The 17,569-nt window shown below is 45.3% G+C and overlaps 1 protein-coding gene across 4 annotated transcripts in view; it reads left to right on the top strand.

The window, feature by feature from the left end:
- The first annotated feature begins 266 nt into the window (after positions 1–266).
- MYOF (myoferlin) overlaps positions 267–17,569 on the top strand; it is a 152,442-nt gene continuing 135,139 nt past the window's right edge. For 3 of the 4 annotated variants that reach the window (XM_073685255.1, XM_073685254.1, XM_073685252.1), the window contains exon 1: positions 267–498. In XM_073685255.1, the coding sequence (XP_073541356.1) occupies positions 411–498 (88 nt within the window). In that variant the 5' untranslated portion in view covers positions 267–410. The remainder of the gene's footprint in view (positions 499–17,569) is intronic. The other variant, XM_073685253.1, reaches the window with a different exon arrangement.

Here is a 17,569-nt window from a genome sequence, read left to right as displayed (position 1 = left end):
GGTTTTGTCGCCATCAGACAGTTATCCTACTATATCCCTAAATAATGTGTTATTGCTCCTAGGGAGGCCGCAGTATATACAGTATATACCACCGCCAGCGATGCAAACCTATGGAAATAGTGAAATGTGCAATGTCCTCCCATCAGAGAAGCTGACAGGCTGGGACCTGCGCTCTGCACCAGCTCTCAGCTGCACAGGGATCATTTTACAGGTATTTTTGCAGCCTCTGCTATGCAATTGCTGGTGAGATCCACCCAACTTTTTTTTTTTTTCTTAAAGTAACCTTCCCTTTTGTGCAGCAGCTTCCCTCTTCCATGCTGCTGCCTGTAGATGAGCAGTCCCAGCTGGGAGTCCTCTGCAGCTGAACTTACTCACAACTTTCCTCCATACACAGTCACAGCTCTGCAGCCATGCTGAAGGTCTTTGTGGACTCTGCCTCCAATGTCCCTAAAACCAAGCTGGGAAAGCCGGATCCCATAGTGACCATCACCTTCAGAGGTAAGGTTAGGGCCAAGTCTCCTGGGGTCTCTTCTCTGTGGCTTTCTCATTCCTCAGTTTCTATAACTGCCATGTAATAAGCTGCTCTTCCCTCATCATGGACACAACTGCCTTTATTGTGTATGGTAATAGGTCTGGATAGGCATCGTCTAGCATTACATGCAGCGGCTCCGCTCCTAATTCCATCTCAGACATGCTGAAAGTGATTTGGAGAACTACAAATCACAGAATGCCTTATTTGCTGTCTTGTTCTGCCCTCCCAGATTTCACTGGATAATAACTTGGTCACCTCTCCCCAGGTGTGATTAGCATGTGCTCCATGTTCCTAGGCTATGTATTATGTGCTTTATCATGTGTCTGCCCTATTTGTACCTTCTTTTTGGGTTTTATGTTTGTTTAAGTCAGTGGGCACCACGGGGCGCGGCGGACATGTGGCACAGGCTGCGTCTTCTGTAGGGATCATGCATCACTATGTTACCGACTGATAAGGGAAGCAACCCAATGACGTCTGTTATTCCATCTCGAAATGTCCCGTTCAGACAGCTCCGACCCCCTATTCCCATTATAGCATATGGATGTCATAGGGGGGGGATACACAAGACCCCTGGTGTAATAGTCAAGGTGCTGCAGAGGGCGAGACCTTCCATGTCTGTAGAATATGCCATCAATGTCTGATAGGTCACATAGGTGGGACCGGCATCTATTTTCAGAACATGGGTCCCCTGATCCCTTGTTCCGGCTGGCGTCTGACTAGTAAGGCAAATGCAGACGACCATATTTTCAGTCCGACAAACCATTGGATCACACTCAGACCAATGTTATTTTATGGGGCAGGGCACATCAGTGTCTGTCCAAGGAGAAAAATCTCTGCATGCCTGAGTTTGATCCGATATTGGGATTGCATTCGGCCATGCAAGTCAATGAGTGTGTGGGAAACCAGACTGCACTCGGATGACATCTGAGTGCAGTCCGATTTTTGCAGCCTCACAAAATAGAGAATTTTTTTTTCCCTCCATCTTCTCCACATCCGAGAGAATCAGATCACACTGTGACCATACTCTGATCAGCATGCGATTTGTGTAATACACTGGTGTGACCCCAGCCTTAGCAAGAGGAATGGTGGCGCTGCACATGCCGACTCTTTCATTCCCATCTCCGTTCTAGATACAGCCAGGACTCCTATCGCTGTGATTGGAGAGAGATGGCGCATGCGTCACCACAGCTCCACTCGCTGGTGGTCCGATGCCGACCAAATGGAATAAGGGGACCCCCGTTTTGTTGCAGATCCAGGTCTCCTGGGACCTGCACTCATCAGACATTCATGGCTTGTGGATGTGCTAGAAATGTCTCTTGTGAGACAACCCCTTTAAAGGGAGCCGTCAGTATGTTTGTACATATGACTGTATAGGCTCTTGTGCCCCCCACCTATAAAAATTATACTTTTTTTTTTTTTTTTTTTTTTTTTTTAGATGTGATGTACCAGGGTAGAAGCCACATGCAAATCAGAGTGTAAGTGCAGTGTGGGCGTGGCAGTATTTGTCCATGTGCAATGACGCGCCCATGTGCATATAGAACAGGGACCCTTAGGCCATGTTCAGTATTTTACATCCGTATTTGTAAGCCAAAATCAAGAGTGGGTGATAAATCCAGAAGTGGTGACGTGCTTCTATTATACTTTTTCCTTTGATTGTTCCTCTCCTGATTTTGGCTTACAAATACTGGGGTAACAACCTCACAAAATACTGAACGTGTGCATGTGGCCGAAGGCTATGTGCCCACGATGCAGAAATGAAGCAGAAAATTTCTGCAGCATTTCTGCATCTCCCTGGCAGAAAAAACGCATGCAGATTGTACATGCAGATTGTGCATGCGTTTTTCCTGCAGAATACATGCGGGTTCACATGCGTTTCCGCATGCGATAGCATCACTTGGAAAGTGCTTGACAACTAGGTCACACTGTATAAATCCATGCAAACAGCATGGATTTATACAGTGTGAACCGTAAAAATTAAAACAAATAAAGCTATACTCGCCCCCGATGTCCCGGCGTGGCTGCAGTGCTCGTTCCTGTCTGGTTCCCGGCTGCCGGCATATCGCGAGACAGAGCGGTGAAGGGCCTGCGGTCACATGACTGTGACGTCACCGCAGGTCCTCAAGCGATGCCGGCATTCAGAGAGAAGCCGCCGGACAGGTGAGTATAAACTTTATTTGTTATTTTATTCTTTTTTTACAGGTACAATGGTACCCAGGTCTGGAGGAGAGTCTCCTCTCCTCCAGAACTGGGTACCATCCGCACATAGAGACGCATAGAAGCCGCTTGTACAAATGTACAGACACGGATTCTATGCGTCTCAATGCAAGTCAATGGCGGGAGTTCCGCTGCGCTTCCGCAAAATTAAATGACATGCTGCGGATTTTTGTACGCAGCATAAACGCTGCAGAAAAATCCGCAGCATGTGCATAGAACATGCGGAATCCCCTTGGGGACCATGGGGTGCGGATTACCTAGCGTTTCACAAGCGTTTACGCTGCGGAAATTCCGCAGCATAAACGCTTGAAAAACGCTACGTGGGCACACAGCCTAAAAGTTTATTTTTGCGGATAGAAATGTCTGATGTTGATCTCATTTATGGATCATATTTACCGGTCCAGATCAATGAAAGAACCAGAAGGCACCAGGATGGCATCCCTGTATCTTCCGAGTGCTTTCCGTTTTTTTTTACTGTTTAAGTAGGAGAAACTTGAAGATTATTATTTTTTTATTTTTTATTTTTATTTTTATTTTTTTTTGCATTTGTGGGAAATGGATGTTAGATATTGATAGAAAAACAAACCCCAAAAAAACATGGCTGAAAATCGTATCCAGAACACTGAAGGAAACATGGATGTCTGAATGGGGCCTAGGGCTGGGGCTACACAGCAACTGTAGCCACAACACAGGTTGTGCATCCAAAATATGCTATATGCTGCTACATTGCTGCGTAATACAGGTGAAAGGCGTCACTTTGCGACACCCAGGGACCGCGACAAGCAAATTTAGTCAGACCCCTTCAGGTTTTTTGCTTCTTGCTTGCATTGTACCCCAGGAATTGCAAGGCGACCCCATTCACCTGCATTACACTGTGATTTAGCAGCGGCATAGTGCAATTTTTGGCCGCGCAACCGGTGTTGCGGCCGTGTAGCCCAAACCTTAATTTTAGGCCTCATTCAGACGTCCATTTTTCTCACATACAAGAACAACAGACCGATTATTTTGATCAGAGTGCCATCAGTTTTTCTCGTATGTGGAGAAAAAAAAATGTCTCAATCTTCTCCTTTCTGATAGTCAGGTGTCATCTGAGTGCAGTCCTGTTTACTTATTTTTTTTCCCAAAGGACCCATTGACTTGCATTACCAATTTCGATCTGACCCTTGGATTAAAATCCTACATGTTTCTGCGATTTTTCTGTGAAAAATCATGGACATGAATGGCCTCATAGAATCGCACAGGTATAAGTGCTATCTGTGAACAAAATGGATAGCACTCGTATGGGAACACAGCCGTCTGAATGAGGCCTAATGGATCTGGTTGCAATCTGCAGATTTTTAACTCTTTGACCCTTGATTGATTGACGTGGTTCCTTCTTTTGGAGCAGAGTGACAAGTCAAGCCTGACATGCCAGAGTGAGGAGACTTATAGGCCATGCATGGGATAATAGTACAAAGAGTGTAGATTTCTCTGAATGTTTTTGTACGATTATCCCATGCATGGCCTATAAGTCTCCTCACTATGACATGTCGGGCATGGCAAGTCTCCTCGCTCTGACATGTCAGGCTTGCCTTTTCACCCTCCACAAGGAGAAACCTTACCCCTTAGACCCTACTATTAACCCGTAAACTGAAATCATTTGCAGCAGTGCGATCTGCTCAGTGACGGGGTCATATTGATTGTTGGCATGAAGCGCGTCCACGCAGGCAAACACATTCCAAGTATCTTGTTTTCTAAACACTTTGTCTGGATGTCCTGCAAGCCCAATTTTTAAAGGGATACTGTGTCCCTTGTAGTATGGCAACTCTCCAGGTCTGGACACTAATCCCACCATTGTGTACATTTTTCCACCCCGGCAGCACTGGTATTACATGGCATCCAATGAGTCTTTTCTTGAAGTTTTGACGCATTTCTGCCACATTTTCTGCAAGGAAAAAGTCATGTCTGGAAAGAATGTTTGATAATCCAGGGCAAGGGGAAAACGCATCTGGGGCTGATTTGTGGTGCAGCTCATGTTACACCGGATGCAGATTGTGAGCGCACAGCTCCTCTCTGAATCCTCTGGACGGGAGGCTGCAGAACCTCTTAGGTGAGAGAAGCCTGCGAGGTCAGGGATTAGGAATCACTGTGGATGATGGAGGATAGAGACGTGTCCTGACATTGCATGGTGGGAGTGGTGGTGCTGGCTCGTGTGTAACAGGTGGTTAAATCTGGGAAAAAAGCTCCGTATTTCATCCATCTTTGGTCCCTGGCTTTCTGTTTTTGGACTTCATGTCTTATCTATTTTTCTCGGATGCCATTTGTATTTTCATTTCAATTCTTTTTATTTTTAATGTGTTCTGCAAAACTATGGATATGTCAGTACTCCCGTAGAATATAAAGTCTATGGGAATAAAACGGCACGCATGCAAATGCTAATGTATGAATCCGGCATTGCCAAATCAAAGTGTACTTGAACTTTCACACACAACCTGTAGAAAAGCATGGCAAAACTTAATTTGGTGCACATGCCAGTTCAATATGTACTGGCACTGTCCAAAGTCTTATGCTCTGTAACTCGCCATCTGCTCTTTTTGAGGAGCATTCTGCCAGCACTACAGGAACTGTTACTTCCTTTCCTTCACCACATGTATTGCACCTGCAATTATTCAAAGGCTGACTTTCTCTGGAGTAAATGCCTGCCGTCCTGCTATGCCTGTATGCAGTTTAAAGCTGGAACAAAGAGACAAAGTGCCGCCTCCACTGCTGGACAGAAGGGAAAAGCCTAGTGGCTGGCAATATTTAAAGTGATTTTTGGGAGTAAGACGACGTAGGGTTTAAATAAATGGATTTGCAGATTTATCAAATGAGATCAAGTTGTCTGGAAGTTCAGGGACCAAAAAACTGCATTTATAAAGCGATGGTTGTTTGCAGTAGATGTAGCAGAGCAGAGTCTGTAATGTTCCACCATGGAACCGTTAATTTAGAGGGGTTGTCCACTGCTTTGGCACCGTTTCAGCAATGTCCGCACCAGGTCTCCCGGGGCTTGCATGTTATTATGCCACATTGAGAATAGGGTATTTTTACTTTACAAGGGTGAATGCTTTATTATAAAAAGGGGTTGTCCAGCTAGTTCACACTAGGTGTTTTTTTTATACAAATTTTCAGCTGCGTTTTACAGTACCAACAAAGTCTGAAATCTCATGCACACACTTTTTTTTTTTTTTTTTTTGTGTCCTCAGGATTTTGTGCTTTACATGTTTTCTTGCACAATAGAGCGTGGCACTTCATTTTTCACCCATTGAAAGAAATGGGTGGTGCAAAAAACACTGAAAAAAACGCCTAGTGTAAACTTTTTGCTGTGTTTTTAGTGAAAAAAAGCAAGTATAGCAGTATGTGAAACACATTATTTTTGTGATTTCTCCCACCAAGTTTACCTTCTTGTCTTGGTCACCTGAGATGACAGTTAGGTTTAGTGCAGTTTAATTAAATTGGTGATGTGTACAAAGTAAACATTGGCTGACCAAGGTGTGAGATTGAACAGTGCTTGAGCAACTCAATGGCAGACCAAAGTGTGAAAGTACGGTAAATAGTGTCCTACAAACTCAATGCACTGCCAATGTCTTAGAGAAACTATTCCCGACCAATTCACTACCACACACCCACCCACACCCATACATACATACATACATACATACACACTGTTTCATTTGTAATGTGGAATTTTTCATGAACATATATTAAGCATTGGTGACCTGTGTTCATGCTTCTTTGGTAGAAGCGAAGCTGAACTTTGGGATCCTGAAAAACGCACCAAAACCTGCTGTTTTGCTGCAGAAAAAAAAACGCTGAAAAAACCTAGTGTGAACATAGCTGTGAATATTCCATATTTCTATGACTTTTTTGCTCCATCTTGTTCTTTTAGGGAAATGGCAGTATTTTTTTTTTTGCTATTTATATTTAATTACTGCCCTAGCAAATCATGGCTTCAACTGAGCTTTCGGCTGTGCCAGAGTCAGATTAAGGCCACATTCACACGTTCAGTATTTGTTCAGTATTTTACATCAGTATTTGTAAGCCAAAATCAGGAGTGAAACAATCAGAGGAAAAGTATAATAAAACACGTCACCACTTCTGTATTTATCACCCACTCCTGGTTTTGTCTTACAAATACTGATGGAAAATATTGACCAAATACTGAACGTGTGAACGTGGCCTAAGGCTGGGGCTGCACAGCCTCATGTGTTGAGCAACATTGAGATCGTGGTTTCACATTAAATCATCACATCTAATGGTTTGCTATGGTGATACAGTGCGACCTCTGACCGACTGCGACACAGTTTCAAAACATTTCCTAATGAGTTGAATTTTCTGTCGCTGGTCGCACATAACTCGCTGCCGTACACTTCCATGGGAGTCATAGCTGCGACTTATTGCTGATTTGGCAATAAGTTGCACAGATTTTTTTGGTTGAGGCGACTTGTCTGAGATTTGACACAAGTTTCCGTGTAGCCCCAGCCTAAAAGGGGGTCTACAGTATTTGCAAAAAAAACAAACCAAAAAAAACGCCACACCTGACTACAGGTTATGTGCGGTATTGCAGCTTAGCTCCTTTTGAAGAATGTGAGACTAAACTGCTAAACTGCAATATGACACAGAACCTGAAGACCTGTATTTAATAATAATAATTTTCATTTATATACCGCCAACATATTCCGCAGCTCTTTATTATTTGGAAGACAGCAGCCATGTTTTTCAAATCCTGGACAACCCCATTAAAGGGAATCACCAGACTTTTTCTATGCCATCTGAGAGCAGTTTGATGTGGGGGCAGAGACCCTGATTCCAGCAATGTATCACTTAGTTTACCCATTGAGTTGTGATACATTCAGTTTTCTCTGCTGCAGATCTAGCAGTGCTCTGAATGCTGAGCTCTGTATATGACGCGCCCCCTGGGCCAGTGCTGTTAGGGAATACCCGGAGCCGGATCAGATGGGGGTTGTAGTCTCCGAGTGGCTGTGACCCGGTCCGTGCCCAGGGTGTCAAGCTCAGTGTGTGGCAGTCCTACAGATGTTATTAGAGTTCTTTGTGTCGACTACGCCACCCGTTGATTTGCGGTCAAAAGGCCGCTGCTGCAGCAGGGTCCGCTGAGGCTGTTGGTATGTGTGCAGCTTTGGTAGTATAACCCCCAACGGGAGGGGTATAGCCTCAGGGGGTCAGCCGTGGAGGATGGTGGTTGTGAAGGTGCAGCAAGGAGACTCAGAGGCATAAAATGCAGTTCCAGGGTTTTACTTACTGGTGTTGCTCGGGTCACTGTGTACAGCAGTGACCACCCAAGCCGTGCTGCGTCCACCAGGTCCTGGACTCGGTCAACTCCCGGGCGATTCTTGAGTATGGTCCTGAGCTCCTTTCTGACTCTCCCTTCTTCTGGCCGTTCCCACCAGGGATCCACTTTTGGCCGGCTCCCTCGGGTCTCTTGGTGGTCAAGCCTCCTCTGGGCTCCCTGACCCTATGCTTGGTATGCCTTTCTAGTGGATTTGGTGAGGGTCGTGGCAGATCCTGCCCACGACCTCCGGTTCCTGGCTAAGGTGTGCTGTAGCCTCTGCCAGCTTGGGATCCGGTACCCTTTTGCCGACCCTTCACCCTTTTGTCCTTATTTTGGGATCTTGGGGTCCCCTCTGCGCCTCTGGGTCTCTCTTCCTTCTCCTCTGCTCTGCTTCTCAGGCTCTCAGACAGACTGGCTGACTGACAACTGACTGACGTCTCACAGACTGACCCTGATCTAAGATGGTGCCCACCTTATATACTCCCTCTATGTGTGAGCTCAGGTGACCAGCACCCAATGAGCTCCTAGCTTTACCCAGGCTGCTCCCCCTATCTGCCCCTACACTACTGGGATGTTCCACCCCCCTCCCACTCCAGCCAGGAACAGACACTGTCGTACCTGCACATTTCTCTAGTGGGAGTACCATCGGTCTGTTCCTCGGAAATGGGATGTGTGTAGTGCATGCAGCTAACTGAGCTCAGTTCCACACTCCATCCTTACCCGGGAGTGGAATATCACACCTCTGGCTGAGGTGCAATACCCCTGTAGCAGCCGAATCCTCAGGGTGCTACATATACCCCCGTCCACTCCACTGATTAGCAGCTTTCTGTGTACAATGTATAGTGATAGAAAGCTGCTGATCAGTGCTGGGGTTGGACTAGGAGGCACGAAACTCCTAGTCCTGTAGTGATAATCTCCTGCTGATAAAACACTGATTTTATTAAAACGACAACACACAAGCCTGGTAAGTGATACGTCGCTGGAATCAGGGCCTCTGCCCCTACATCATACTGCTGTCAGATTACATAGCAAAAACCTGCTGACAATTCCCTTTAAAGTCCATCATGGAGGCAGCCCATGGAGCGAACAGGCCCAGCACTGGTTGGGTGGTGAGAACTTGTACAAGACGCCTTTTTTCATAGGAACTCTATAGTTTGCAAACAAGGGGAGAAGAATTGACCTAAGGGTCATAGAAATGTGTTTTTGGAGGCCTTGTGCGCTCAGTGAAAGTCCTGAAACTTCATCCCCCTCCCTTATATGTAGAAATGTAACCGCGTCTGGCAGACGTTACATCCTGCATTATTTTCTGTTGAATCACTGCTTTTCTTGCATTTCCATGGCTGTGACTCAGCGGAGAGCCCTCCATGTCTAATGTCTCCACATTATGACAATCTTCATATCTCGCTCCTGAAATATTAGAAACATTGTTTATAATGGAAACAGGAAAAATGTGGAGTATCCATGAGCCGGCGGGGGGCAGCTGTGTATCTAGTTATAGGTTGTGTTCTCCACTCCCTGATAATCACTGACATCACACAGCCATAATTGTTAGCGGATGCAAAGTAAGCAGCCCGGTGGGGGGGGCGATCGTCCTCTGCTCAGACGACCTGGAGCGCTGCTGATCCGCGCAATAAACGTCTCATGTGTAAAATATGTAAAGATCTCTGAGGGCGTTTAGCAAATCCACATGATCGATCCCATTGATGGTCCCATCCGCGCTTTTTTTCATGCGGAATTAGTAAAACGTGCTACTTATTTTCGCAGCTGATATATATTTTTTTTTTTTGCAAACTTGCATGGAAATATTCTATTGGGATTTGGGGGAATAAAAATCATTTTCACATGCATGGTATTTGGGTTATGTGCAAAAAAAATGTGTATTTTTTTTTTTTTTCCTCAAAAGCCTGAGAAATCATTTTTGTGCATTCATGCAGTATTTGCAGCAATTTTTTTTTCTGCAGGAAAAACATTGTGTAAAATGCGTGCGTTCATTTTTTATTTTATTTTTTGTTTTGTTCCCCCAATTCATTTGAAAAATGCAGAGAATTGACGCAATGGAGATTTGATATAAGCTTTGAAGGTTCAAATCTGCAAGGAAAAAATAAGCAGCAAGTTTTTGTTTTTTTTTTGTTTCCCGCCCCACTTGAGATTTAAAAAAAAAAAATTGAGGGGGAAGAAAAACCACACACATCACTTCTTTGAGGCAGATCCACTTGGAATCCACTCCAAGCGAGACACTGTCCAATCAAAAAGCTACAAAAACACTTTTGGGAATAAAACTGTTCAGGAAATGGGAAAACTCCTCCAAAAAAAGGGGCGTTTCTTTTTGCAGTTTCCACTTGAAAACTCGCAGGTTTTGATCATCTCAAAAGCTTATTGGATCCATGTCCCTTTATAAGACGTATGATAGATTTTTAATTCCACCGCATTTAGTGTATATTCTTAGTTGGCTGCATTTTCGGGGATGATTAAGCCCCCACTACAATCCCAGCCGCCACCGCTCCTGGGAACAAGCACGTTGGGCGAGGGTTTACAATAAACTCGGCCCCGTTTTGGTCCAGAGGTCCTAGGAAATTTGGCAGATGCAGCAACTGGCCATGTCCTTTAAGAAAGTCCCCTACTAGGAGATCGTGTTTTGATGGTGGTGATTTCAACAACGTTCACTGTAATTATTTGTCTAGCACTGATGAAGGTGAAACCTGATGCTGAAGATTGCCTGCAGAAGGAATAATCCTCTGAAAACAAATACTATAAGTCCGGGGATAGTTGTTGGACCTTTTGGAGATTTTTCTATTGGGGCCCATTCAGCTTCAAGTTACTCATCTGCTTAGGGGACCATGCTATAACTTGGCATTTGATGCAATATATGACGGGGGGCTACATCTACATGGAGTTTGTATATTCTTCTTTTGTTTGCATACGATTTTTCTACCTCTCTGGCGTCTGGACCCCCGGACTCACGGGCCACATGGTGCGTTGGTATTAGCGGCACGCCACTGGCTGGCAGGCCCTGGAGGAGTGGGGGCCCTAGGCAGATGCCTAGTCTGCCTGACCCTACACCTGAGCAATACTAAGGAAATCCTGACATGACCTGCTGGTGGCTGTTGAGGACTGGAGTTGGAGAATACTGCTGTAGTGTTTCCCGTCATTGCGGAGGTGGATAATCCTCTTTTCTGGACACTTGGCGTTTGTGCGCTGTGTATAGAGCGCTGATGTTTTCTTACCCTCGCTTTGTTGTTTGACTTTTTCACCGCTTATTCAACCTCATTTCAGTATGTTTTTGTTGAATCTGACGAGGAACCACACGGAGTATTCTAGGAAACATCTGCACCACATGTGCTCCTTATTAGAGGCGTATTTATGTATTTTCAGGAAACAACTCCTTTAAGTAAGATTGTACTCAAGATCTGCACTTATTGTATCTGATTGGTGTAAGGCTGACTCCTGGGACCTCCACCATTCATTTATAATGGTAGTCCTCCCATTTTAATGACTCGGCGTTGAGCGTGGGCTCTGGTGCTCCCTTCTGCCTCTGTGGGGCTGCCATAGGTAACAGAGCGATGTATCTGTCTATCTCTGGGACCCCCAATATTACCCATCCTGTATGTATCAATCTTGGGCCTCCTATATTTTTTTTCCCTGTTTTGTTTAGAATATCATCTATAGAGCTGCCAAGGCAAACCATATTAAAATTATTTTTATTATGCTTTTGCTTTTCTAGCGCCATCATATTTCACAAAGCTTTACAGACGTCATCATCACTGTCCCCATTGGGGCTCACTATCTGAAATCCTTATCTGTATGTTTTTTTTTATGTGTGGGAGGAAACCGGAGAATATACAAACTCCTTGTAGATGTTGTCCTTAGTGGGATTTAAAGGTCAGGACCCAGTGCTGCAAGGCTGCAGTGCTAACCACTGAGCCACCGTGCTGCCCTTCTCCTCTACCCTAATCTATTGATACATTCAGTACAGGATTATTCCCATCTTCTTAGATGGATATGTTGAGTTAGTGACTAGAAAAAAAAAATCAGCTTTGCAAAATCATAACTTATTAAAATTTTCCCCCATTCTTCAGATATAACTAATTTTCCTAATTATTACCAAAGGGACCAGCTACTGCTTGCTGTAGGAGCGCTGTCCGAACATGCTCAGTGCTTACAAGCTCTTTCCTAATGATTGAGGCCAGGTGGACCGGTGTAGCGTGGTTTGCTCCTAATCCCGGCCACCTCTCCAGTCTTGCTGCTTTTCCGATGCTAAAAAGGCAAGGCTGCCTCCATATAAACAGCATCGAGAGGCTAGCTGTGCGAGGAAGCCGCTGGCCTGAACTGTCACTCAAGCAGGATTGCTGCCTGCCCATCCAGCAACCAGGAAGTCAGGAGGCTGGGGAGCTCTATACTCCTGATAGGACCACGCTTTTAATGCCGAGTCCACAAGATATGTGAAATATCGGGCTGATCGCATCCACATATTGTGGATGTGGCTGAGTCCATATGCATCTCACCTGCATGGCGGACAGGTGCACATTAGTGATGAGCGAGCACGTGACGCGCCCCCTGGGCCAGTGCTGTTTGGGGATTACCCGGAGCCGGATCAGATGGGGGTTGTAGTCTCCGAGTGGCGGTGACCCGGTCCGTGCCCAGGGTGTCAAGCTCAGTGTGTGGCAGTCCTTATGATGTTACTAGATGTTCTTTTGTGTCGACTACGCCACCCGTTGATTTGCGGTCAATACGGCCGCCGCTGCAGCAGGGTCCACTGAGGCTGATGATGTGAGTGCAGCTTAGGTAGTATAACCCCCAACGGGAGGGGTATAGCCTCAGGGGGTCAGTTGCAGAGGATGGGGGTTGTGGTGGTGCAGCGGGGATGGAAATGAGACTCAGAGTCGGGCTGTGCAGTTCAGGGTTTGTTTACTTACTGCAGTTGTTCTGGTCACTCCGGCCTTAAGTGACCGCCCGAGCCGTGCTGCGTCCACCAGGTCCTGGACTCGGCCAACCCCCAGGTGATTCTGGAGCGTGGTCCTGAGCTCCCTTTCTGTCCTGTCCTCTTCTCTGGCCTTCCCCACCAGGGATCCACCTATGTCCGGCTCCCTCGGGCCTCTTGGTGGTAAAACCTTCTCTGGCTTTCCTGACCCTATTCGTGGTATGCCTTCCGGGTGGATTTAGTGGGTGATCGTGGCAGATCCTGCCCACGACCTCCGGTTCCTGGCTAAGGTGTGCTGTAGCCTCTGCCAGCTTGGGATCCGGTACCCTGTTGCCAACTCTTCACCCTCTGGTCTAATTTGGGCTCTTGGAGTTCCTTCTTTCTCCCCCTCTGGGTCTTTCTTTCTCCTCTCTCTCTCTCTGGGCCTTGGAGCTGCTCTTCTCCTCTGCTCTGACAAAAGACTGACAGACTGACCCTGATCTAAGATGGTTCCCACCTTATATACTCCCTCTATGTGTGAGCTCAGGTGACCAGCACCCAATGAGCTCCTAGCTTTACCCAGGCTGCTCCCCCTATCTGCCCCTACACTACTGGGATGTTCCACCCCCCTCCCACTCCAGCCAGGAACAGACACTGTCGTACCTGCACATTTCTCTAGTGGGAGTACCATCGGTCTGTTCCTCGGAAATGGGATGTGTGTAGTGCATGCAGCTAACTGAGCTCATTTCCACACTCCATCCTTACCCGGGAGTGGAATATCACACCTCTGGGTTGAGGTGCAATACCCCTGTAGCAGCCGAATCCTCAGGGTGCTACACAAGCATGCTCGTTTAACCCTTTAACCGAGCATGCTTGGGTGCTTGCTGAGTATGTTCGGTGTACTCGTATATTACGGTCGAGTCCCTGCGTCTGCATGATTTACAGCTGTAAGACAGGCTGAACACATGTAGGGATTCCTCACATGTGTTCCGGCTGTGTAACAGCTGTAAATCATGCAGACGCAGGGACTCGACTATAATATGCGAGCACGCCGAAGATGCTCGGGAAGCACCCGAGCATGCTTGGTTAAAGGGTTAAACTAGAAGAAGGTTCTGATCGCCAAGACTTCTTGGAACCTGTCTGGTCACCACAAGCCTAGATGGAGTCGTCTGTAGTCTGCAGCACAAGGTTAACCAGCAAAGGTTAAACAAGGACCTATTAGAAGTCACTGGTTTCTATTGGTATTTAATGTAAAACGGATGCACCACATCTGTCATGGATCCTTTAAATAAAGGAAGTAAAAGCCGTGTGAACAGAAGCTTTGTTCTTTCTTTTTGGAACTTCTCGCCACGTTATTTGCTTCCAGCTTCAACCATTCATTATACCAGGCATGTTAATCTGACATCAGACCTGTCCAGCCTTGTATTAGCCCTCATTATCCTTATATTATTATACTGTTCTTCTCGTTCTGTTCAAAAACATACCAAAATCTCTGCCTTTTTTAGCAATACACAACATGACCAAGACACAGGGAAATTCACCTGTTGGAGTACTGACTTAAAGGGAAGGTCCATATCTGTGAGTAGTTTTCTTTATTGTTCTATGCAGACTACACAATGTTTTTGTAGTCTGTTACCATGGAGACCTAAAGATCTGCAGTTGAGCAGTAGACAAATAATGAATATTAATTATTTAAACCGCTTGAGGTTTCAAAGGGTTTGCTCTTACACTAGTATGAGGCCTTCTCTGATTTAGCTCAAGTCATAAATGATTTAAAAATCTCAATGTAATACTACATTTCCTACGCAGCTGACACTGTAGGGCAAATGTCTGCCTTCCCTTGACAAAACCGGCTGTCTACCGGTTGTGCTGGTACAACCCCTTTAAGCTTCAATTCTTCCTCCTAGAATTTGTCTATGTTCACACACAGTGATAGCAGACTGAAAACGGCTTAAATATGCGTGTGAGCAAACCCTGTGCGTAGTATGGGAAAGGTTTACGGATCATGTTGGAGAACAACCTAACCGGTTATGACCTAAGATATTGATAGTGATGGAATTATTGCATTAGTCTCAACAATTGATCTGTATCTTTTGATACAAAAATTTTATATCCAAAGAAGTTGAGTAAAATTTCTTTCTAATCACCTAAGGCTGTTGTACCAAGAGTAGAAGTTTTCGGAGGGATAGGTGATGGCCTACTAATCACTGGGATCCCAACCAATCATGATGAAGGATATATTTGGTGCATCTTTATGATATCCAGTTTAGTTTACTTTGCACCAACAATTTGTGCCCAAATTTTGGCAAAATTTTTGTTAAATTTCAGGCTGCTCTGCTTCTCCAAAAAGCCACAGCCCCTTTCAGTTAGGTCTTGCCCCCCAAGTTTCGTAGGTCGAAAGAAGTATCTACGAGACGTAATCATGTACATTGTATCAATAAATCTGCAGTCAGGTTCTCTCGTACATGCTGTAGTCCTGACGTGCTTCTGTGTAATAACTTTATTATTCCAATATTATTACCCACAGTGTATCGCCCCGAGGGGTTTGGCAACTCTTCTCTCTGCGCTTCAGTTGTAGAGGTTAATTACTTCCTGAATGAGAATCTAGTGTTCAGAAAATGGGTGATAAGATCACAGAAATCTACTTTTCCAGTGTTTTTAAAAATAATAAAAAAAAAAGTTTCTCAAAATTAGTAGTTGTTCGGACCCCAGTGATTCAGAGAAAGGGACTCTGCAGCCCTGGCTTGCATGGAGCAGGTGCACATGCTCTGCCCCCGCTCCGTTCATTGTTTATGGGTCTTCGGGCAGTGCCTTTGACCATGAATGACGCAGAGGTCGAGTATGCGCACCTCTGCTTCATTTAATGAGGGGCTCTACAGGTCTGTCTGCTGGGACCAGTCAGGTGAAAAAACACTTAACCAGCAAATATGGGGTTAATATGCTGGCTAATGGCGTTCTGAACCTGCCCGGCGCCTGCACTTTTCTTGCTCCTGGCAGCGGGGCTCTAACTTTATTCTTCCCTGCAGTGTTCGGGTTTCAGTCTTGGGGGGGGTGGGGGGGGGGTGCCGGCGCTGGTTCAGTCACTGCACTGTGTATAGAGAGCAGCAGCTGAAACTGTTCCCCCGGCACTGACTGACTGCCGGCACTAATGCCGATGCTGCTGTCAGTCAGTGCGGGGGGAGGGGGGGTTGCGGTTACAGCTGCTTCTCTCTATACACAGAGTGGTGTCTGAAACCTGAACACTACCGGGAGGAATAAAGTTAATTTTCCCCCGGCAGCGGGGCTCTGAGTGCTGGTGCTGAGCAGGTTCAGAACACTATTAACCTGCTGATTAACCCCAAATCTGTTGGTTAATATAGATTTTTTTTTTTTTTTTTTTTTTTTTTTTTTTTTTTACAAGACGGGTTCCTTTTTAAGAATAGTGCTCATCCTGAAAGGGACTTAAGTGAGCAACCTCTACTCCATTGGTGGTCAGTGGGACTGCTGGAAATAGCTGAGCACTGTACTCTGCTTCCTCCCGCAGTCCCATAGACAATGAATGGAGTGGAGGTTAAGCATGCTTACCTCTGCTCCATTCAAGATGGAATCATTCTTCATAGGATTACAAGCTTGGGAACATTTCTTTAATACCAATGTGTCTGCTTGCCGTCAGTGGTTGAGGACATTCTTGGTTACATCCAGAGGCTGACCACACGTAGAGACTGTAGACTTCCTACAGCTGAAAGTTTATTTTTCATCCACTCTATGCGATCTTTTATGAGCTAAACACAAAACAGCACAAACTCTCCTGCTACAATATATCAGTGTATATTATAGGGGTTGTGTAATTAAATGAAGCTAAATTATGCAACTTACTAATATACTTCACATTTGAGAGGTGCCCTGATCGTCAGCTCCTCTTTATGGGACGCCCCAGTCTGCAATGACCACTATTATACCTAAAGGAAAAAAATACATTTCTACCTTCTAATCTGTAGATTGAAAAGTTAAAATTGGAGTCATTAGTTGTTGATAGATTTTATGGTTTCCTCTCCTCCTTGGATGTTCTGCGCTCTATATTCTTCCTCCCATCCATCTCCTGCCTCATAAACACCCCTCAAAGGTGACTTTTAACATTGCAGTTGGGATCCATAGCCGTAGCTATCCCCATGAGATTTGTCACAAATTTTCAGTATCTGACCTATATGACCCTGTAAGGTTGTGGCCGGGGCAGTGTTGTATAAGTTGTTAGAATTGCTAATTAGTATTTTGCACTGTGCCTTTAAAGTGCACAGATAAATAGGAAAAGTTCTAAAGGGTTCTTTCAATGCTACTTAATTTATTAGGTGGTAACTAATGATGTGTCTACAGATATCTGCCAGGACACGTTCACAAATGACAAGTATCCTGCACCTGTCAATCATGCCTTCCTCCTGGGCAGATATATGTAGACCTGACGTCACCGGTGCTGTTCACCATCTACTGTGCAAGAAAACAAAGGTGGAATAACCCTTTAATAGCATTTGTGTTTTAATCAGCTTGCCAAGTTGCCAGGCTAAAACCAAAAATTATAGCAAAATGTCCTCAAATTGGTCAATTTTGCATGTTCTGATCTGGAAGGTCTCCCGATCTTCAGCTTCAA

This window comes from Phyllobates terribilis, unplaced genomic scaffold, assembly GCF_046119375.1.
Source record: "Phyllobates terribilis strain yellow unplaced genomic scaffold, ASM4611937v1 Scaffold_5__5_contigs__length_657084704, whole genome shotgun sequence".
Classification (NCBI taxonomy): Eukaryota; Metazoa; Chordata; class Amphibia; order Anura; family Dendrobatidae; genus Phyllobates; species Phyllobates terribilis.
The sequence above is the reverse complement of the archived record's forward strand: the minus strand, read 5'-3'. Positions and strand labels throughout refer to the sequence as shown.